This window comes from Papaver somniferum, chromosome 6 (genome assembly GCF_003573695.1).
Source record: "Papaver somniferum cultivar HN1 chromosome 6, ASM357369v1, whole genome shotgun sequence".
Taxonomy (NCBI): Eukaryota; Viridiplantae; Streptophyta; class Magnoliopsida; order Ranunculales; family Papaveraceae; genus Papaver; species Papaver somniferum.
Window position 1 is genome coordinate 20,953,490 of NC_039363.1, and position 23,416 is coordinate 20,976,905.

Here is a 23,416-nt window from a genome sequence, read left to right on the forward strand (position 1 = left end):
GTTGAGAAAGAATACCTGCATGGAATTTGGTTTAGTTAATGGTTCGATTGGAACCGTTGTAGATGTTATGTATGAAAATGGCAAAAAACCACCCACTCATATGTCCGTTGCTGTTATGGTAAAGTTCGAAAAGTAAACTGGTCCACAGTTATACGAAGAACCGAATGTAAATGTGATTCCGATCGTTCCCGCCATTACAAATTGGATATCTTCTTCGGGGGTAACATGTCATCGTAAACAGTTGCCCCTCATCTTGTGTTGGGCAATCACACGGTGCATAAGAGCCAAGGGTTAACACTTGATCAGGCAGTGTGGATATAGGAGCAAAGGAGAGTCTCGGTTTAACATTTGTGGCATTGTTGCGTACAAGAAGACTTTCGGATCTTGCGTTTCACCCCATGTTTCAGTTTTGAAAGAATAGCTAAAATTGGTGAATCCAAGGCACTTCCCCAAAGGAAAGGCGCCAAGAGAAACGATTGCAACAATTATCGCAACAATGTAGAGTCTAAGGATTGTACGTTTTCGTCCGAATTCCAGTGATAAATAGTGAGCAAATATTATTTTGTCAAAATTTAGTTTTGCGTCAATTTTTTTCCATCGGCCATCCCACTGTGACAACGGTCATCTAGTATTAAGGGAAAAATACTTGTATCTTTATTTGATTTCATCTAATACAAAGACGGTTGGTGGATCCAATTCCGCCGTTTATCTTACTCATCATGATTGATTTGTACTTGATAAAGTAACCTATACGATGATGTAAAGAACCAAAAACAACAATAAACTAGTGATGATAAAATCAATGTTCGTCTTCTTCTCTATTCTAATCATTGATATAGTTTATTGAGATCATCTTTAAACTTAGCTTTTAACTGCTCCCTTTTCAACTTGAGCGCAGCCGTCACTAACCCAGACTCTGGTGTCCATGGGTCTGGTAACAACTTAATCTTTGCAGGAGATTCAAATTTGTCTAGTCTTGCGACCTTCGCTGCCTACATAACAGAAAGCAATCTAAAAGTTAAATTCAACCCCGTAGTCACTTACTTACTGATGATGCTCAAAGTTGAACAAGATAGATCAAGAAGTAACAGTATATATGGGTTGAAGAAATAGTACTCATATCCACCAATATTACTCGTTGTAAATATTCAACCCATATCACCCCCTTAAGTCGACATGCATAACATACAGTCTTAACATAGATTACATATGTAATCAAATCCCACTGATGGATACAGAAACGGAGTCCCGGAGGACTAGTATTTTCCCTTCAGTTGTTTTGAATATGGAATAACAGTTGGCACAGTGTAACCATTTTTAGTCCTTCTCATGGCTCGTCGTGCAAATGCACGCTCCTGATAAACTGTTTTTGGGTGTATTGGCAAGTTTATGTCAAACTGCCCAGGTTTATTCATCTAATACGGTTGTAAGCGATATTTTAGACCTTCCAAAGAGTTTAGAGCTCATGTACTGGAATATATTTATTCTTCATAAGGCTGGAGAAACAAGAAATTAAGATGTTTCAAGTACCTGAAATGTCTAGACAAGAAATTGAGGTAAACCCAACTCTTCAAACTTGGTGAAACTGGTCATACAGGTTACCTCCAGGGACAAAAGCTCTGCAGAATTAAGCAAAGTTATCTTACTCTCTTACTACTAAGTGGTCTTCACTCTTACAATTGATGTGGGTGGTGATTAACTTCACAACAGAAAAAAGATTGTACTTGTTGCATTTAAGAGTATGACCCGCTCTACATGAACGTATTACCTAGTATGCGAAAGTGGAACGATTAAAATGCAGAAAGACATAATGGAGAAAATATGAAACAGAGAGACATAATGGACTAACCTTGAGAAGAGATTGTTGAACTTCACGGACTGCTTCCTCTTTCTTGCACAAATCTGAAAATTCGGGGTACTCAATTCCAGCTCCAAGTGCCCAACTCTCAAGTGCATGATGTGAGGGGACTATCAATGCTACACAGAAGCTGTGGAAAGGGTCCGCATGGACCATGATATTATCCACATAATTACTGGATGCTAGGGATGCTTCAACCTGTAAACATAGATTCAAACTATTCAATTTTGAGTCCCACAAGATCATACAAAATACTTCTATAAGAATTACACATATTCTCTTCATTCAACAATAAAACATTATTTTGCATTTCTTGCATGACCGTAAAACTACATGGCAAATGCTTCTAACCAAGCACATGTATTGATTTAGATCTTTATTGATCATCTGGGTTGGTGGCCTGAATATGCTGTAAGTCTGTAGAGTGCACTAAGCAAAAGGTAAATATAGCTTATTGAAATACGTCTGAAAGTGCTCTAAGCATGAAAATGCTTTAAGTCTCTAGTATAAATTTTCGGTACTGCAAGAATATCTCTGATTTGGTGGTAATTAGCTACGCACCTTTCCAAGAGAAATGTACTCTCCATGTTGTAGTTTAACTATATCTTTTTTCCTGTCAATAATTTCCAGGCATCCATCGGGGTGGAACTGCCCTATATCACCAGTGTAGAACCATCGCATTCCCTTTTCATCGACCTGTTGTACACACACAATCATGAAGCATGGTACCGTGTGAACTAGTGATAATATTACTAGAAACAAAGGAGATCTTACTTTGTACACCTCATTAGTTTTTGCTTCATTTTGAAAATAACCCAAAGTTACGCTGTGTCCTCCAACTACAACTTCTCCTCTGGGCATTGGTTTATCAGTGATCAGATATCCCCCTTCTTCCCAAGAAACAAGCTATAAATCAGATAAAACACGTGAGAAGCTATAACGTGGCAATTTTTCTGGGGAACAATGTTCAAAGCTCAATTAGCATGAACTTGATTTTCTCAATATTAATAAAGATAAAAAAAGGGGGCAAGGAAGTTAAACTGCAGATAGCGCAGTATAAATATCAAATGATCCAGATAAGAATATTACAACTATCTCATCCTTTGAATCCAACTCTAGAGTAGTGATCATTTGGGAAATCCAGGATTATTGCAACATACCTTAATGTAGGAACACGGAATTGGTGGACCAACACGGCCCACAGTGGTGTCATCTGCCTCAGAAAACGCTGCTCCAGCACATGTTTCAGTCAATCCATATCCTTGACCTATAGGAATCCTGCAGAAGATGCTTATAAAATTAAAATATAATGGGAACCCAATCCATATCTTGACCTATATTGGTCATATATGAGTCACATGTATGAGATCACTCCTCATCTATTTCTAACAGAAATATCAGGCTGGCGGAGTAGTACGTACAGACCTTTGAGTTAAGACTTCTAAAAGTTTGCTGTTTGCTTAATTTCTAGCTAATAAAGGAAGTTTGTCATCTTCATTTCTTAAGCTATTTAGTAAGGCCATCCTCAAACTAATCCTTTCATGTTAGGTGATTCTGCTCATTTACCTACATTGAGGGCTGCATATCCATTTATGTTGTAAGAGACACTAAGTTACGACAAGATGAAAACTGAGGGAATTGACCATTTATAGACATGAGAAGAAAGCACAATACCCTAGACAAACGTTCATGAACCGTTGGGTGTCTCTAGACAAAGGAGCTCCACCACAAAGCATGAATCTCACACGACCTCCAAGAACAGACCGTATCTTTCTGAAAACAACGACTTCTAGAAAAGTTCTTTCCAGTCCCCAAGCCCCCAACAAGCTTCCTTCTATAGCAGACAACCGACGTTTGTATCCAAGGTTGAAAAGTTTATTGCTTAGCCCACCCTTCTCCTCAATCTGTATAACAAGATAACTGGATCAAGGAAAAATACTAACTATACACGGTTACTAAAATAAAGAAGGCGGTAAACCAAACTGCCGGATCCACTAATTGAAGCCAACTCAAACCTTTTTCAACACTCCATCTCGTACACGGTCTAAAATAGCTGGAACTCCTGCCATTAGGGTGGGCTTTAATATAGAAGCATCTCCCTGAGTTCCTTTCTTGATTTTATTGGAGGTGTCGGTTAAAGTCAGAGCTGAACCATAACCAATGGCGGCACCTGCTGTCAACATCACAGCCTAGCCAACCAGAAAACCCTGGACATTAAAATAGAAATATTTGGCGCTAATTCAAAGGAATAAAGAAACTGTTAACACATAAGGACCTCGGCTGCTAGCTCAAACACGTGCGCCAGGGGTAAATACGCCAGGTACACATCTTTGTTGCCTATTTTAGGAATAACTGTTGTAACTGCTGCTGCTGTTGCTACGATGTTGGCATGAGTCATCATGACTCCCTGCATGGTCACTTTGTTAGACACCACATCACAATCACTAAGGTTAACATAATCCAGTGGAATTTTTTTTTTTCAAGCTTCAATTATTGTAGCCTAGCGTTATCTAGGCGGATAAGGGAAAATCATTTGAGAAATTAGCATCAGTGAAAGTCTTTTTATCTTCTAATTTCAGTTTGCTATCATCGAGAAGTATTTCTTTGTTGGACAAGTGTAATTCTAGCAGATTAAATCAGCTAGCAAGTTAGAGGGCCAGCATGCAGGACAGAAGGGGATATTGACATAAGGTAAAACAGGAGGTCGGGGAGGGGGGGAGAGGTAACAGTCTGAATGTACCAAATCCACAATTCATTTGTGAGCGACATACTCTAATAGGACTTACAAAAAAAAACCTTTTCTGGTTTGACGACCCTAGCTAAGGATAACTTTAATTGGATGCGAAAAAAACACGAACCAACCTTTGGTAATCCTGTACTACCACTTGTATACATGATCACAGCTGTATCAGTTTTTGAAGGTAATCTTGGATGCGCAGGATTTTCTTTTCCAAGCTTCTCAACTCCAGAAAAAGATGTAAGATTAAGATTGCTGAAAACTGAATCAACTGTGATGTCATCATCTTCAAAATAAATAATGTGCTTAATAGATTCCAGGCTAGAGCTTATTGCAGCCAGTTTCTTTAGTTGCTTTGAATCACAGATCAAGGTAGTTACTTGGGTCTGCGAAACAAGAAATTTTCCAAGTGAGGTTAAACACCAGTAAAGAATAACTGTAAAGTAAAATAATGGGTTCAACCTACTACCCTTTCTCACCTCGTTGAGGGAATGAACAAGAGCCTCTTCACCTAGTGAAGCATAGATAGTCACAACCGTAATATTCTGCCTGAAGCATCCCTGATATGCAAAAGAGTATGTATGGTAAACATTAGAAGCAAAACCTACAAATAGATTCTAGGAAAAGCATGAACGAGATAACCTGAAAGGCAAGCAACCACTCTGCCCGTGAATCAGAAAAAATGGCAGCATGACTATTTGCAGTATGACCCAATTTTACCAAGCCAGATGCGAAGTTGCTAGCTCTATCTAATGCTCCACCATATGTTTCCCATATATATTCTCCCAGGTGTAACTTCTCAAACTTCCTTCCATCACTACCTGTAACTACTTCCCTACTAATCACCTCTCTTGTACCAAGACACCGACCTTGTGCATTCTTTTTACAAGATTGCTCAAAAAGAGCTGCCATAGTAGTAGCTCCTTCCCAAGGAACTTCAATTAATGTAGTAGATCTACGGTTACAAATTGTGAAACCCATATCACCACCAACTTGTACTGGCACTCCCCTTTGTTTAGCTCTTTTCATCCCAATGAGTAACAAAGGTATAACAAGACCAACAATAAACGCAACAACAATCCCATATGACTCATAAACATTGGAAACTGACATGTAATCTCTCTGTACCAAGTTTCCCAGCAACGTCGAACCCAAAATGCCTCCATTAGAATCTCCCATTGTGTATTTCGTAAACAATTAATGGCAGATATTACTAAATTTGCACCATAAATTCACCTGAAGTAAACAATCACAACAGAAGTAGAGAAATAAGAAACGAATATTTTGTAATTCAAGAGTTCCCTTTTTTTTTGTTTCAGCCAAATGCATAATTCGAGAGCATAAATTGTTGTCTAAAATAGGCACAGTATACAGCAAAAGCACATTTATCATTCAGAAAGCGTATCAATCAACAATTGAACATAGATAAGTTAGTATGCTATGAACAAAATATATTCCCATGTACCAAAGAAGTAGACAGAAAATGAAACAAGTAAAAATCTAGTCAGAGGTATTTAAAGAACAAAAATGCAAACAGTTGTGCCGCCTAAACTCGCATAGGGAAATAAAACATAATCGTTTACAAAGAAAATGAAACATGAAAAATGGAACCTACTTAATCCCAGAGATGATAATGAAGTCGATGGAGGCTCACTAATCAAATGAAGTATAAATAAACAGAAATTTGATCTGATTTCAAGCTTCTTATATGACTAGAAAAGAAACGTTAATTAATAATAACTCTGAATTAAAACCAGATTTTTTTTAGGTTTTACCTTTGTTTCTGTGCTCGAAGAAGAAGCAGGTATGATCAAAGGGAATGGAGCAGTGTGTGTGTATATATACTACATATAGTTGATCATTTGACCATCGGAAGCAGAGTCCAACTAAAGACACGAAGCCACGGCGCGTACGTTGCTCAACATGTGTTTACATGGGATTGAAAGTGACAAGCCACAGAGGGATTGCTTTGTGAAGTGTGATATATTTATTTATGTAAGGTGTCGGCAATTTACTATTTACAGATATCTATCTACCTATGTATATGTACTAAACATTTATGTTTATGCATCAAGCATTCAAGGTCTCTTCAGTTTTCGAAACCGGCACGCACAACAAATTTCCAGACTATTATGATCGATGGATAAGCGCATTAATATTACATTCAGCTTGGTGGTGCGTGATGGTTCGTTATTTCCCAGTGTAGTGTATTTGGTGGTAGATGGTATCATTTTGCGATGGGTCTTCTTAACATGTATCTCAGTATATCGGTTAAGTATGACCCGTCAGGCTAGTGAACGTCCAAGATGGCGCGTTATAGCATAACTGTCCTAAATGAGAAAGTTTTGTATATTTTTCCTTTGATACAATAAAATGGATTAATTGTGTCATGCTCTAAGTGTTCTTGGCGGGTTGATTGTGTTAGTAAATGTATGGAAATGTTTGAATGCTTTATGGTAAGCATTTGGGAAGGAAAATGAAGTGAAAGAAGGCTAGAATTTCGTTACAGAACTGTGTAGTGTCGCTATTTGTATTAGTGAAAACTCATAAGGCTGAAGCATTCACGGGTGAAGTTTGATTCACTGAACTACGTTGATGTCGGGTACACTCGTGCCAGAAATTTGCAAGGTGCATTTGCGGTGTGACACTTCGGGTATCAGAGGTGTGTTTGGTATATAGTTTAAGCGTATTTGTTGGATAATACAAAGGTACTTCTTTCTCTCTTAAGGTGTTTTCCTGTGAGCAAGTAATTGGCTCATTATATTCAGAGAATTTGCATTATAAATGGATTCTAATGTCACTATGATGAACGAATAATTACCGGGTACGTTTAATCAATTGGAGGAATATTTTAATCTTGGTGATATTGGCATAGATATATGTGGTAGTGGCCTAGATGTGCCTCTTGTTTTTGAAAAAGATAGCAGGTTAGAATTAATTGAAGGGAGAACATCAGATTGGTTCAAAGAATTTGACGAAAGGATAGGTGCAATCGAGGACAAGGTCTCTGATGCATCCTTATTGAACTGACCAATGCTGAAGTAATTGAATTGAAGGGGAAATTCAGTGACATGAAGTCCATACTAACAGGCTATGCGAAGCAAATTTCCAAGGAGATGACAAGCCTTAGTAGGTTAATCAGTGGTAGCATATTTACATAGGAAAACGTGAATGGAGAAAGCTCTAATCGAGTCTCTGAGCCAAAAATTTATGCGGGTTCCAGAAATGCTAGAGAAATTAAGAATTTCTTGTATGAAGTTGAGGCATATTTGGAGGAGAATTGAACTGGGAAGGACAAATAGTAAATCTCGCAGGAAATTACCTAGGTGGTGATGCCAAGGTTTGGTGGAGAACTATGTTGCAAGAAGATGAAGCTGCTGGTTACGCCAATCCTATGTCTTGGAAAAGGACTGAGAGATCAGTTATGTCAGAGCAATGTTGCTTGGTATGTAAAAGAAAGTTTACGTAGGCTAAAAATGATGGGTACACCACGGGACTATGCTGATAACTTCCTTGCATTGGTGCAAGAAATGCATGGCATGAGTGAAAAAGATCGTATTTTCCTATTTCTGTCAGGTATGAGTTCTTGGGTCACCGCTGAACTCAAGAAGCGCAAAATTCAGAGTGTTCATATGGCCATTCAAGTAGTACAAAGGTCAATGATTACACACAAACTGAAGATGTACAAAGCTGTGAAGGAAAGGCTAAAGGAAATGAAATATCTGTTGGCAGATAGCATAAGCATGAGCCAAAGGAAGATAAGCTATTCCTTTCATCCCAGAAGTATGGGGGATGCTTCATTTGCAAAGACATACATTTTTCTAGAAGCTGTCTACTCAAGGCACAACTTAATGTATCAGTTGGGGATGACTATGGGAGTCATTCTATCGATACTCGTGAAATCCAAAGTGAAGGTACTAGGAAGAGACCTCGCATCTAAGTTGTCGCTCACTTCGATAAAGCAAGAAACTAAGTTAGAACTGGAAAAACGGGGATCTAACAACCACACCCAATATTTCGTTCGGCAATATGTATGGACTAAATCCAATATAATTCCAAGAGAATCAACTAGACAGTCAGACTCAATCAAGAAAAAACGTCCAAGAGTTATATCTCAATTTCTCAATACAATCTGCAATCGAACAGATAGAAATCTGTGAGCCTGATTGATATGAGAAATAACTTGAATGGTATCAAAAACCAATGTTCAAGTTTCAATCAGTTTCAATCAACGACCAAAGGTCGGATTTACCAATTGATTGAACTACGCACAACCTGTGATATTTCAATTATATAAACAAATATAATGCGGAAAAGAAATAATGCAGACACCAGAAGTTTTGTTAACGAGGAAATCACAAATGCAGAAAAACCTCGGGACCTAGTACAGATTTGAATATCACACTGTATTAAGCCGCTACAGATACTAGCCTACTACAAGTTAACTTCGGACTGGAATGTAGTTGAGCCCTAACCAAGTCTCACACTGATTAAGGTACAGTTGCTTTCCTTACGCCTCTGAATCTCAGCAGGAATCTGCGCACTTGATTCCCTTAGCTGATCTCACCCACAAGCTACTACCCAAAGTCGAAGACTTTATAAACAAATTTGTCTCCCACAGAAAAGTCTATTATGTAGATAAATTTGTCTCCTACATAAATACCTACAAAGTTTTTGTTCCGTCTTTTGATAAATCAAGGTGAAAAAGAACCAATTGATAATCCGGTCTTATATTCCCGAAGAACAACCTAAAAATATCAATCACCTCACAATAACTAGACAATATGGTAGTAGAACAAGTTATTGTGGAATCACAAAGAATAAGACGAATAGCTTTGTGATTACTTTTTATATCTTACCTATCGGAGTATGATATATTGAAATTTATTGACACTTGAACATTGGTCTTTAGTACCGTTCAAGTTGTTTCTCATAATAATCAGGCTCACTGATTCTATATGTTTGATTTGCTGATTACATTGAGAAATAGAGATATAACTCTTGGATATATTTTCCTTGATTGAGTTTGACTGTCTAGTTGATTCTCTTGGAATTATATTGGAGTTGGTCCATACAGATTTTCTAATAAAATATTGGGTGTGGTTGTTAGACCCCCGCCTTTTGAATTGGTATTAGAGCAGGAAAACACGTTTAAGACCTCATAAGTCTGTGTTTTTAGCAATCTGACTCTATGGACAGAAGTGTTATCTCTATAAACGTACCACCAGTCTTCGATGGCTCGAATTACTTATGGTGGAAAATTTATATGTGTGCCTTTCTCCAAGCACGTGAATTTAAATCATGGGTTTATGTTATTAATGGATATAATCCTCCTATGGTTACAGTAGACGGTGTAAGTGTTGCAAAGGATATTGGTAGGTATGAGCCTGATGATATTCTCGCTGCAAATCAAAATTCGGACGGCTTAAATGGTATCATACATGCTATTATCCCAGATCTTGCACCATGTGACTACGTGCACTCGGTCTATAGATGCTTGGTATATCTTAGAAACCGTATTTGAAGGGAATATCTCTGAAAAGGAAGCTAGGATTCAAAACCTAAATTCTGGTTGGGAAAACCTTCGTATGGCTGACGAAGATTCATTTGATGAGTTTAATCACGAAGTGACTGAAATTGTTAATGTACCTTTTTGGGTAAGACAGGACATTGTGATGAAAATTCTCAGGTCGTTACCAACTAGATATGATTCTAAGAAACATTCCATTGTTGAAGGAAATAACCTTGATACACTTTCCAGAAATACTCTTGTTGGGAAGTTAAAGATATTTGATCATGAGAACACATCCAAATCTGGAAAGGATATTGCTTTTTAAGGACAAATAACACTAAATTACTTGATAAAAGTAAAAGTGTTGGCAACTCTATAATTGATCCTACTGAGACTGATTCATCAGATGAAGATCTTGACAACTCAGTCTCATTGATCACAAGACAGTCTAGAGATCTTCTTTTGAAGAGAAGTAAATAGTTCATCGGAGATAAACCCAGGTCATCAGTCAAACCTCATGACCGTGCCCCTCCTAAAAACAGAGACACCGTCGATACTGATGAAGAGGATATGCCACAGTGCTTCAAGTGTAAGGGTTTTGGTCATTTTTCTAATGAGTGTACCAATCGTAGAAAATACACTAGGAACGAAGGTCTTGCTGCAACTCTTGATGAAATGTCTGATCAGTATGATTCAAATGAAGATGAAAAATCAAGTGTTGCACTCCTTGATGAAAATATTGATTTTGATAACTGTAGCAATACGTACATCAATCTTGATATTCTTCCTAGAGAAACTTCTTCAACCACTTTGGAGGATAAAATGGATTTTTCCCAGTCTACTGAAAATTTTACCTCACATGTTTCAGGTACCTCAATATGTTTAGCATCATGCTCAGCTATGTTGTCTGAACCGTCCTCCACATTCACATGTTTTTATTGTACTTTTAAGGGTCATGAACTCTCTAAATGTTTCAAGTACAAACATAAAATAAGATATGTCAATAAACTTCAGTGGAAAGAAAATCGATTAGGAAATAAGCTTAAAATTGTTCAGAAGTCAAATTCATCTGAGGTATGTAAACTCAACATTTCTCCGAAGAAGTTAATTTCTAAAGAAAAAGATAGACCTCTACAGAAAAGAACTAGGTCTAAACAGTCTATCAAAAAGGGTATTAAGAATTTCATACAAGATTTCTATAGTGGAAAGATTATTGTTCACCCCAACACAGCTTAATTGTGTTGAAAGTGCGTCTTGTCTCATGTGCCTGGTCAAAGAGACAAGAGTTGAGCACAAATCAGGCTTTAGGAAAAGAATTTTTTTTTGTTTTATTTTTTTCTTTTTGATTTCTGTAATTCTGTTGATCTTTTCATATTATAAATTGGTATCGACTCAGTCCTGAAAAACTCTTTTTATCACAAGATTGCTTGTAGAGCTTGAATTGTGTATTTGAAAAGGCGAGGGTACCCAAATATACCTCAAGCTAAAACTTTTCCTACCTATAATTCCTTTCTCCGAAAGTGATTGTCTATGGACTGAGTCGAGACAATGCAACTAATCGGTTCACACTTCTTGTGATCGTCAATGGATACGAGATCGAGACAATACAATAACGAAGTATGTTTACTTGATAAAAAGGTTCGGACTTAACCAAACACAATAAGATTGCTTATCAAGTAATTAGGAATTAACGTTTGTGTAATTTACTTTAATTATAATAAAACAATTATAATGCGGAAAATAAAAGTAAATGACACAACAAGATTTTGTTAACGAGAATACCGCAAATGCAGAAAAACCCTGGGAACTTGTCCAGAATTGAATACTCTCAGGATTAAGCCGCTACACAAAATTAAACCAACTTCGTATAATTGAGACCAAGCAACTAAACCTATAGTTCACCTAGTTCCGTCTGTATTCCCACGCCTCTGATATATGAATAAGTCACGTACTTGGAACAATTCATTTGGTTCGTATTCCAAACAGTAAAGGAACAAAAAATCTGTTTGGTAGCAACTCTCTTCAACCAAGTGATGTGAGTTCGACAAAGGCTCTTTTGTTTATCTCAATAAACTCCTTCTTCAGGTTCTTAGATCTATCTTATTCTCAACTACCGAAGTAATTGTTAAGATTTTGCAATCAATACTTTTAATCACAAAGAATTGTATTGATGCCGATCTACACAACTAATCAATCCAATCTACCACAAGGATAAATCGATTATAGTTGGATCCTCTTATACCGAAACAAGTATTGTGCACACCAAAGATTATGAACCCAAAATCAGAAATCTTCAATATCTTCTTTGTCTTCAAATATTCTTAGATCTTCAATAAACACCTGCACACAAGAACTTGAATCTCTTGTGATCGATCACGCATAGAATGGAGTCTGTTAACAATGGATTATCACAAGATCGTCTTTAGAACTAAAAACAATCTAAAGATCCCTGTCGAAACTTCGATCTAGTTTGAGTGAATCTTATATCAGAAGAGAAGATTCTCAAGCATAGGTGCAATCAAAGTTCAACCACCGTTAGTCAATCAAATCAATCAAAAACACAAGATAAACCGCAATTATCTAGTTTCCCACCAACGGTACTAATAGAGCTTCTCAATCCCAAAGAAGACTTTAACCTGAGCGGCCGTAAGAGATTTCGCCTAATTAGGTTACTCTCCTTTCCGAATAGGCGGCTTCACCAGTAACAACACAACCGGGGAAGTTTGCTATCACGAAGGATTAGTTTGCTAGAAATGCAAACTAGACAAGGAATTTCCAAAACCGAAAATATTCTCAAGATATGCAATATATTCCAAATTCGGTTTCCATAATTCCTGGAAATGCTCTGTCCAAAATATTGACCGAAAATCTCTTGGAAAATCTTCAAATAGTAAATGCACATTATTAATTATCATTTTCCTAAAATAGAATTAAAAACCTTAAATAAAAGATTCTTAACTTATTTATCTTTCGATCCTGGGATTTTCTTCCTATAGTTATTAAGCAATAACTTTGAACACTAAAAGATAAACATTATTGTACGTGTTCAAAGTATGTCGACATCCTTACTTTGTAAGTCCTCTTTCATACTTACAACCTTGAAAAAGATTTGCCACACTTCCAAACAAGTTTAGAATTGGTTCATCTGACTTTGAAGAACTATGTGATTGATCAAGAAAACTCAATCACATATCATGGGTTTAATGGTTCTACCAAAACAAGTTTTGGTTCTACCTCCATGTGAGTACTGTGCATAGTCACACTAGATTTCCAAAATTCGGTTGACTAGGTACTAGGATTGGTTCCCCCCATATATGGTTCTAACGTGTATGTGTTGCACATATCCATAGGATCGGTTCCCCTTTGCCTAAAAACGTGTTGCACATGTCCATAGGATCGGTTCCCCTTGCTGCACCTCATACAAGGATCGATTCCCCTTTGTGAGGTGTTGCACCTCTTACTAGGATCGGTTCCCCTTTACCCAGAGTCGGTCTTACAAAATCACAAACTCGATCATAGCATCTCAGGTGATTACTTAAGATCAGTTTCACTAATAAAAGTCATACCAATACATAAGTCAGGCCTTTGTGAATAGTTTTACCAAGAACATAAACAAGTCATGAGCGGTTATACTAAATCACACATATTGGTTGTTCACAATATATGCAATGAATAACAATACCAATAACACCTGGCGATTTCCTTTTCGATTCACAAAACAAGTTTATGAACTTACTTCCTTAAGACACATGTAAAACATTGTTTCCTAGGATGAAATCCCCACCTCATACCCATACATAATCGCAATAGCATTTAAACGATTATGTCGATGTCCTATCTACAAAGTTTAATGGTTAAGCAATGAACCTCGTATTGTATTCCTTAATACTATGTTTAGCTAGAGTTTTCATGCTTCGCAGTTTTGTTTTTAATATGCACGACTTGAAATATATGTTAGGGAATGAAATAGTTCAAGTCAAATATCACTAACCTCAAGTGGAAGGATTATGTTGTCGTTGTAGCTTCTTACTTCTTCACTTCTTCAAGTCTTCGTAATACTTGTAATGTCTCATATCCTAATAATTTCAAGCTAACCTATACGAAGTTGATTCTAGTACGTAATCAAGCGACTCTTTAAATAAGTTTTGATTCACTAAAATATGACAACCAAACTTGACATACCAACGCTTGGTGGGTTCAACCGAGCTATGCTCTAACAATATTTCTCTCACAACTCCATGGAAACACTCTTCCCCGAAATATTGGAATCACCCTATTCACTTTTGCAACATTGCAGGTGACAATTCCTCCTACCATGTTCATTTTTACTACAAACGGCAATGTAAAAGTTTGGCTTGCCCATATTGTTTGGACGAGGCTAGTTTTGGCACATGATTTCTCACGAGATTGTGTTCTTTCCACTCATCTCATCGTATCTTGTTTACTATTTTCCAGTTCTTAGTTTCGGTTGTAGCTCTTGTTATAGCTTACTAGATTTTCTGCTCGTGCTACGCAACGGGCGGATCAGAAAACCATCTACCATCACTTTTTTTCTTTTTCTTTTTCTTTTTTGATTTGGTGTGATATGGATTCGTTCCCCTATAGTGCATTTTTAATTTGGTGTCGTGGGGTTTTTTCGTAGTTGGGATTTTTGAATTGGTGTGGCTCCGCTTCGTCTCGCCTCATCCTGAAGCATTTTTTATTTGGTGTTGTACGGCTTTTCCTTGCCCAGTCGCGATGCATTTTTTATTTGGTGTGGCTTGGCTTCGCCTCGCCCCGTTCCGTTAAGACTCTAAGTCATACTTGTCTTTTTGGTGTGGCCTTTAAGACTCTAAGTCATACTTGTCTTTTTGGTGTGGTAGGGCAAATGCTTATTTGTTGTATATATTGAAGTATACGTGCAGTCAGAAGAGATGGATTTGCATTTTTGGGACATATATATACTAATGAAAATTCATCTCCTGTCTTCTGCATCAAAGCTCTAACGCTGCTTAATTATGTAGATCCAAAAAACATAAAAATTCTGAAGTGTAGCAATAAGAGTATACACACAAAAAGCTTATGTTGCTCCAAAACATAAAAATTAACAGTAAGAGTAAGCCCACCATGCAACGCACCAGGTGAGGTGCAAGGATGGACAGAATGCCGAATACAAATTTTACACATGTAAGTTTTATTTAAATAGTATACATAAATCTATTAAAGGTTGGTACACTGCAAATTTCTTTTTGAAAGTAGATAACACTTCAACACTTGGTACACTGCAAGACTTGGGATTCACCAACTTCATGAATCTGAGTCATTCCCTTACATAAAGTTACAACCATTAAACACCCTTAACAAAGATGGCAACAATTTAATTCGCTTCAAAATGTAAGCATCATGTCCAGAAATACCGCTTTCATCCAGTCCTTTCTAAACTGACACCCAACTGTCACATTAACAAAATATAAAAGTCAAAACTTTTACCATTACTATTGCAACGGCTGCTAAAACGTAACCTTGAAGATGCACTTGATATTTTCAACTACAGCAGTGACAAAGCCAGTAACCCAGTAAACTTCTAAGTGAATAGTTAATTTAGAGATAACCCAGTAACCCTCCAACCCACTATGCAAGTCCTTGATCTTCAATCAGGTGTACGGTCATTTGTAAAACGACCATCTAGAAAGTGGTAAAAGGTGAATGACTATAAGTGGAGCAGAAAATAGATGGGCATCCAGTAGAAAATGTAGGAAAACAGTTGAGCAGTGAACTGGCGAGCAACTATTAAATGCGCAGCGAACTGGTGATCGACTGGTAAAGAACCAAGATTGTCAGTTCAAATTAGAAAACCAAATTAGTAAGTAAGAATAAGGCCATAAACAATCGGAATAAAAAGACCCTCCCAAGAAGTGGTACGTATTTTTTCCACTTTTCCCATCTTTTTTTTACCTTGGATATCTCGCCCATGGTCATTGAGCTTCAATCCATGTTGCTCTATGATCCCATGTATCCGTTATAAGCTTGACTTGTTTGCCCATCCATAATCAGGACTGGGTCTACTTTTGCGACGCACCTGACTTCTATTTCTAGAACAACCATCACTCTTTTCTATCTTAAGACTATCATGCCTATCACCTCGCTCGCTGTTACCAAACCCTTAATTCAATTTCAGTACTTCGATTCACAGCAAGATCATATCTCTATATCAAATGCAAAATCTGTTAGGATCTGACATCCTCTCAATCTAACAACAGTAACAAACTCTTTCTCTCATAAATCTGCTATTATTTGGAATTCCTCTTGAATTCCAAATATGGTGAGTATACCATTATGTTTGGGTTTTTCATTCGGAGGCAGGGAAAAATGATAGGCTTCTGTTGCAGAAGAAAAACTCAAGAGAAGGAGAACACAAAGAGGAAGAGGTGCGGCAGACGATTAGGTTTTTATGTCTACTATCCAGGTAAAACTGGGATTCTCCCCCTTTCTGAGTAACACCAATTTTATTATGGATTAGTCTATTTCTCCTTGGACTGAGACTAATGGTTTCTTTTGTGGAAGTTGTACTGGTGGACAAAGTTTGTAAAAAAGATTTGGCTGAAAAAAATAAAAGAAGTTTTCAAAGCAAGTGAGCATTATGTCCCTAAGCACCCATCTTTAAAATCCTCAAGGATTCCCTAAGCAAGATTTAAACCTTAAACCTTAAATAGACAACATATACAAATCATGCATATAATGCAAATCACATCAATAACTAAGAAGTATGCACTTCATTTAGGGCTTAAAAACCCATTATTAACATAGATCTAAGAGAAGGTTCATATTTCTAAATCCTTCAAGAACAATCCTCACTTCAATAAACACATGGGAAACTATGTAGCAGGTTTCAAAAGAAACCCCTATTAGCTTTGATTTTCACTAAGACCCATTGAAGCAAGAGATCAAACAGATACATACACAGTTCACCATACAACTTGAATAGAACATAGAGAAGACCAAAAACAAAAATCATCATGTAGAACATAGAAGACCAAGTACACAGTTTAATCAAGATCATAAAATCAGAATCAAACCCCCAAAGTTTCATGAAAATCTATATACACAATCAAAAGCAGAAACTAAACTCATACATATTTATATTAAAAAAATAGCAAAAAAAGAAAAAAAAAAAAACTTAGGTTAAACAAAAGATTCTTGCAGTAATAAACAGAACCCAACTTACCACAGAGTTGTAGTTCCATAAAATGAGCCGAAGAAGAAGAACTCAACTTACCTGAAAAGAAACAATCACAGACCATTAGACAGAGAAATTGTAACAACAACAACAACAACAAAGAAACAAATCCAGAAATTATTTAGAGAAACTGATCAAAACCCACCACCGAGAAGAAGATAACGGAATTAGGATATGGAGAAAAGAGATGGCGGAAGTGGTTTTAGGTTTTCAGCATCTCAGTTTCAATCCCTCTTAGCCATAACTTCAAATTGAACCTAAATTACAGACCCATAACACCATCAACAGTCTTCTTTCCTTTTTGTATTCTCAGTCGAATAAACCCTAAATCCTTTTCAGTTCATACTTCAATTTAGAAACCCCCAAATCAAACCTAACGCCAAATTGGCTCAATTGATAGAGAGAAGAACCATATGTTTGGTAACTGGATTGAATAGCAGAGCAAAGTTATGGCTCAGTGATTTCTGTTGCAGAAGAAAAACTCAAGAGAAAGAGAACAAAGAAAGGGAGGTGCGGCAGACGATTGGGGTTGTAAAAGAGATGGCAGTGTTAGTTTTTTCGGAAGTATTGTCTACCTACTTAACGTCCAGTTAAGTATTTGGTGTAAACCAAGTGTAAGTTATAACGGGTAGTTAAATACATGGTGTAAACAGGGTGTTATTCATGTTTAATGCTCCGGTTAATAGAATCCCGCCACTTGTCCTCTCCAGAATTGTTCTAGTTCAAAGTTTTTATCTCATTTAGTTTGAGGGGGTGTCACACTCACAGTGCGACGTGGGAACTTATATGACTTAGTGTTTTAAAGGAGAGGAGATAAGTACTTAGTAAAAACTACATATTTCTCTCTCGTATAAAATGTTATTAAGTTAGCAATGCTTACAAAAATGCTTGATTGAGTACACTTGAACAAGTTAAATACAGTGGTGACTTTATCTTATATCATTGTCCTGTTTGTGTTGGCTGCTATTGTTAGTGCTGGATAGTTTAATCAATTCTCTTGACAATGCCACATTTTAATATTCTCGCATATGCAACGAACAATTGGTCTTCTTCACCATGAACTACATACTGCAACTGCTTTAATCCTTGAATTGCGAAATGATGAAAGAGAAGGAGTCGTACAAATATGTTCATGAAAACTCAGCAACGAAAATAACAATCCAAGAATACTCAATAACAACCATTTTCAATCATAACAATGCAACAAGATTTACCAGTTACAACCATGGTCATAAACCCAGATGCAACATTCTTTATGGTTTTGTCTACAATGAATTCAAAAACCTACAACAACCCTACAAAGTTCTTAGAACTCCAACCTTAATTTCTGAATCAGTTACCCTCCCAGTTCTAAAATCCATCTGTACCAATTTCGATCGAATCAAAAAAATAAAAGTAAAATACAAAGAAAAACATAATAAATTCCTATTCTTACGCCTCTTACCATTCCCCTTCAATTCTCCTTGTGATTCTTCTATCACCTTATCCTCCAAACAAACCTCCTCTCTAATCCTCCCTCCCTGGTTTGCAGAAGTACAGCCTACTGCTTCCTCTGCTTCTACATCTATCACCTTCTGCCTTCCTACCTCTGAAGTTATAAAAGTTGGCCATGGAGCAAGTATAACCAAACCATCAGAGCGTGCTACAATGTATATTTCCTCATAAGGCACCCATGTTTTAATGATTGGAACAGAATATCGATACTTACGCTTAAATTCATATCTCTGCATTTTTATCTGTTCGAAACTTGGAGATAACATGGTTTTTCTGCAAGATGTTTCTGCTTTTTTAGAGTTTTCAAAAAGATTTTAATCCTCGCTCTGTCTTTCAAACCTCTCTTATTAAGGAATTTCATTTATAGCCTTGATTTAATGGTGTGTGACTTGTTTTTTTACAAATTTTCAACCTTGGATTTTAACTAAATCTTGATCTTCTCTTGGTTCTTAAAGGAAAATATAACATCCTGATCTTTGGTTCTTTTCAGTTTTCAGGCGATGAGGTCTCGTCGGAGGTCACTTTGGTCCGGTCTCGGTACAATCAGTCTCTCCGAGCCACCTTGGATTTTGACCTTGAGATATGGTTTAGCTATTGTCACTCTCAACCTGTCATCATGCTTAATCCTCTCATCATGTTTCCTCCCATCTCTGAAGTACATCCCACTACCTTGACCAATAAAGTTAATACAAATTTGGTGTTTTCTACCCATCCAGCTCACTCTCTTAGGTAACAAACAAACCTCTTATTCCTTTGCAGAAGGCTTCAGATACAGTACTTTGTCATACCATACCTTACCCAAACAAATACACATCATCTAATTAGAATGGACCTGTATCATTACCTTGAAACAAAAGGCATTCATTTCAATACACTCAAAATTGACTGGTCTTTGCTCGAACCTCCTGTCGGGCCTGTCCCTACTCTATGCTCTCGACAAATGGTCAGCAGAAATTTCTCTACATGCAAGAGGTACTTGGAGAATCTTAGTACTACAAGCTTCAGAAGTCACGCGCTGGTTTTCTTTGAAAGCAAACATACGCTTTCTCAAATAAGTCTCTATTGGTGTTACCCCATCATACACAAAGACCACAGCAAACCTCTACACTTCTTTACAGTTAGATGTTGGTTCTCCATTAAACTAATCATCAAGTGCTTTCAAACATATACAATGTCTATAGTTTCAGAAGAATCCTCTGTGGATGAGATCACAGAGTCAATGAAATCAAACCTAATACCTATAGATCCTCTCAGGCCTGTGGTTTATTTAAGTTCTGATTCTCTAAAACCCAAACCTGTCCAAGATGAGAAATGTTGTGCAGTTGGAAAGCTCCATAATAACGCTAATGTCAACCATCAAGAAGCTCAAAACTATGCTAGAAGGTACTGGAATCTAAATAAGGAAGTTATAATTTCACCATTTCAAAAGAAGAAAAATTTCTTTCACTTTCGTTTCCATCATGCTGCAGACATTTATCACTGAACAATCCAAAACCATGGATCATCCATGAATCAGTACTATCAATTATTCAAATACCTTTTGAAGGAGTACACAAGATTAAAGAAGAGGAATTTGACAGAGCTCTTGTTAACATTACAATGAAAAGGGTTCCAAATGATTACATAACTTATAGCGCTCTTGAGAAAATTGCGACTCCTGCAGGAAGAATGATTCTCTTCAGAGATCTGTATGGTAGGGACTTCTATGAGAAAAATGTAGAGGTAATGGTGGAAATCAAAGTTTCTCATAGTCTTCTATTTGGTACTGACTGTATGGTGGAAGGGGTCAAGACATGGATTGAATTCGCCTATTCTCTCCAACCTTTCAAACTCTGCTAGCTCTGCAGGTCACTGGATCATTCTAAGAACAGCTGTACTCCAAAGCGAAGAGAAATTCTAGCAGCAAATAGGGCTCTCAAATCTCCTCATCTCGTAAATCCGATGTTCAACTTTCACAACCTTAACTTACATGGAAGTACATCGGTGACAAATACTACAATTTCTCCTCCAACAAACAATCAATTCACTAATTATAACCCTTTTGCTATATTGGGTGTTGTGAATGAAGGAGATATTCTATGCTCAAGATCTCATGCAGTGAAAGATAAAACTCAGGCCAGCACGTCAAAGATCTTTATCCTTGAAGAAACTCCAGTTAATCAATGTGCTCAACCAATCATTATTGCTGCTACAAATGACCATCACTTGGTATCTGCTAACAACAAATTCGTTTTGCTGCAAGCCCATAACATAAATAATTTCTCCTATAATACGTTTAAATCCCGGAAAGTTGATCTGATTACTGCTCCTCTTACCGTTAACCCGGATCCGTCATGCCCACCTAGTTTTGGTCCTCACCCAAACTACTCCAACACTACATCTCTCTCTCAACCCTGATACCACTGTTAATCTTGATTCAAATAGACAAAAACGCAAGGAAGACCATCATCCTTACCCTAAGCACAAAAAATCCAAAAAAATCTTGAATCAAACTCAAAACCCTAATTACTTGAATCCTCCCACTTTCAATTTCCCTGATTTTGATCCTCAAACCTTTCACTCTGGATCTATTGGAAACCCTTCATCGATTGGCACTAGCAAAAAATCCATTAAGTCTCGAAAAGCTCCCAAGGATGCAGTAGGAAAGAGAACCACTTCGGAGACCCTTCACAAAGTGGCTGAAAGAGGTGGCTCATCTTCTGATAAACAAATGGGAAACTTAGCTAGCCAGGTGTGTCATTTTACAAACTTTACTTTTAGTAGTATTTTGACATCCTCAATCATGAAAATTTTCCATGAAAAACCTATGAATTTCTTCATCCGCCCCAATAATTTCATGAATTTGGTATATCCAAATGTTTCTTATTTTTGGCAATTTGTTAAGATAATATCATAGAACTTCCAAGGTCTAGAACCATTACATACTAGACAACAACTTAGAAAACTTATATCATCACATGAGCCCAACATTGTTTTTCTATATGAAACTAAACAATTGCATGAATTTTTCGAAAACACTTTACACAACTCCATGTACTATAATCATGTTTGTTAGGATCCTATAGGTAGAGATGGAGGTTTATCTGTAGCTTGGGATAAAACTGTTAAACTTATTGTGCTTCATAAAGATGATAATCAGATAAATTTTAGTGTGTGGGATGAAAAATCTAAGTCTGAGTGGATATTAACCTGTATGTATGGTATCCCTTATAAAGATAATAGAAAGGATGAATCATGGAAGTTAGTTAAACAAATGGGTGTTACTACGACCAAACATTGGCTTGTCCTAGGAGATTTGAACATAATCCTGCATGAACATGAAAAAAGAGGAGGTAACCCTGCTAATAGTTCTGATATCAGAAAGTACTCTTCTCTGCTTAACAATGCTGGTCTTCTAGATATATGGTATATTGGTTTTCCTTTCACCTGGTATAACCACCAGGATGGTAATTGCCATATTGAGGAGAGATTAGATATAGGTATGGCTAACTCCTTTTGGTTTGCTCTATTCCCCAATGCTAGTCTTAGGCGTTTAAACCATTTAGGATTTGATCACTCCTCCATTTTTCTAAATACCATTATTCCCAACCATGATGGCTTTAAGCCATTTAAATTTTTTGGTCTCTTCCAAGAGGAACAAAAATGTAGAGACATTATCAAGTCCTACTGGGAAACCAACTTTCTGGGTTCTAAGGCTTTTGTTCTGGTTAATAGATTAGATGTTGTGAAAAAAGAAGTCAGTAGGTGGAATAGGAATGATTTTGGTAAAATCAAGCATAATCTTAATAGGATGAACAATCAGTTAGACCAAATAATGACTAATCCTAATGTTAGACTAAATGACCAATTCCTTTTAGAAACCAAGGATGAAATCCAAAAACTCCATGATTATGAAGAAGAACTATGGAAAATTAAAGGTAGAGAAAATATTACTCTCTCAGGAGATAGAAATACTCACTACTTTCACCAAAATTCCATAATAAGACAAAATATGATAGAAAAAATACTTGGGTTGAAGGTAGGGATAATATTGCTTTTTGTCTTAATCATCATTTGAAACTCTCCTCACTACTTCTATTCCTATAATAAATGATGACATTGTTAATCTAATCCCTACTTTGATTTCCCCTTCGAATAATGAACATCTTATGAGGTCTCCTTCTGAGGAGGAAATTCACTCAGCCCTGTTTGGTATGCCAACAAATTCTAGCCCAGGGCCAGATGGCTTTCCTGCCTGTTTTTTTCAAAAAAATTGGTCTGTTGTCAAAATATATGTCATAGAAACTGTTCAAGCTTTTTTCAATAGTGGCCATATGATATCCAAGCTAAACTAGACTCATATATCTCTAATCCCCAAAGTCCAACATCCTACAGGACCAGGGGACTATAGACCTATTAGTCTGTGTAACATAGGATACAAAATTATTTCAAAGGTTATTGCTAACAGAATTAAACCCTTTCTAGATAGATTGATATCTCCTTATCAATCTGTTTTTGTTATACAAGTCTTATTTCAGACAACATCCTTGTTGCTCATGAAACAATTCATGCCATGAGGAAAAAAAATAAGAAAAATAAAACCCACTTTATGGGCCTCAA

The 23,416-nt window shown here is 36.8% G+C and overlaps 1 protein-coding gene and 1 long non-coding RNA gene across 4 annotated transcripts; both read right to left on the reverse strand.

Annotated features, from left to right (window-relative positions):
- Positions 1–626: 626 nt before the first annotated feature.
- On the reverse strand, positions 627–6,520 carry LOC113287153 (long chain acyl-CoA synthetase 8-like). Of its 3 annotated transcripts, XR_003329762.1 has the most exons (13): positions 6,371–6,520; positions 5,238–5,831; positions 5,075–5,155; positions 4,721–4,981; positions 4,134–4,265; positions 3,874–4,047; positions 3,533–3,762; positions 3,019–3,136; positions 2,633–2,764; positions 2,420–2,554; positions 1,850–2,056; positions 1,531–1,619; positions 855–992 (listed from the first exon to the last, which is right to left on the reverse strand). XR_003329762.1 is itself a non-coding variant. In XM_026535834.1 (12 exons), exons 2-12 carry the CDS (start codon positions 5,772–5,774, stop codon positions 828–830), a joined length of 2,172 nt encoding a protein of 723 aa, XP_026391619.1. In that variant the 5' UTR covers positions 5,775–5,831; positions 6,371–6,520; the 3' UTR covers positions 627–827. The 3 variants fall into 3 exon arrangements, 2 of the variants coding, with proteins under 2 accessions (XP_026391619.1, XP_026391620.1); XM_026535834.1 differs by lacking the exon at positions 1,531–1,619 and having other exon boundaries at positions 627–992; XM_026535835.1 differs by lacking the exons at positions 855–992; positions 1,531–1,619 and adding an exon at positions 1,626–1,768.
- An 8,632-nt stretch (positions 6,521–15,152) lies between these two features.
- On the reverse strand, positions 15,153–17,856 carry LOC113287154. The gene is made up of 3 exons (XR_003329763.1): positions 17,469–17,856; positions 17,312–17,362; positions 15,153–15,538 (listed from the first exon to the last, which is right to left on the reverse strand). It is a non-coding gene; the product is annotated as an uncharacterized LOC113287154 (long non-coding RNA).
- Between the last annotated feature and the right edge of the window lie 5,560 nt (positions 17,857–23,416).

Coding starts and splice junctions, on each gene's coding strand:
- LOC113287153 (XM_026535834.1), bottom strand. CDS start 5,774: ATGGGAGATTCTAATGGAGGCATTTTGGGTTCGACGTTGCTGGGAAAC. Junction 4,266..4,720: donor GTAGTACAGGATTACCAAAG/GTTGGTTCGTGT, acceptor GTGACCATGCAG/GGAGTCATGATGACTCATGC. Junction 993..1,849: donor TTCAACAATCTCTTCTCAAG/GTTAGTCCATTA, acceptor TCTGTTATGTAG/GCAGCGAAGGTCGCAAGACT.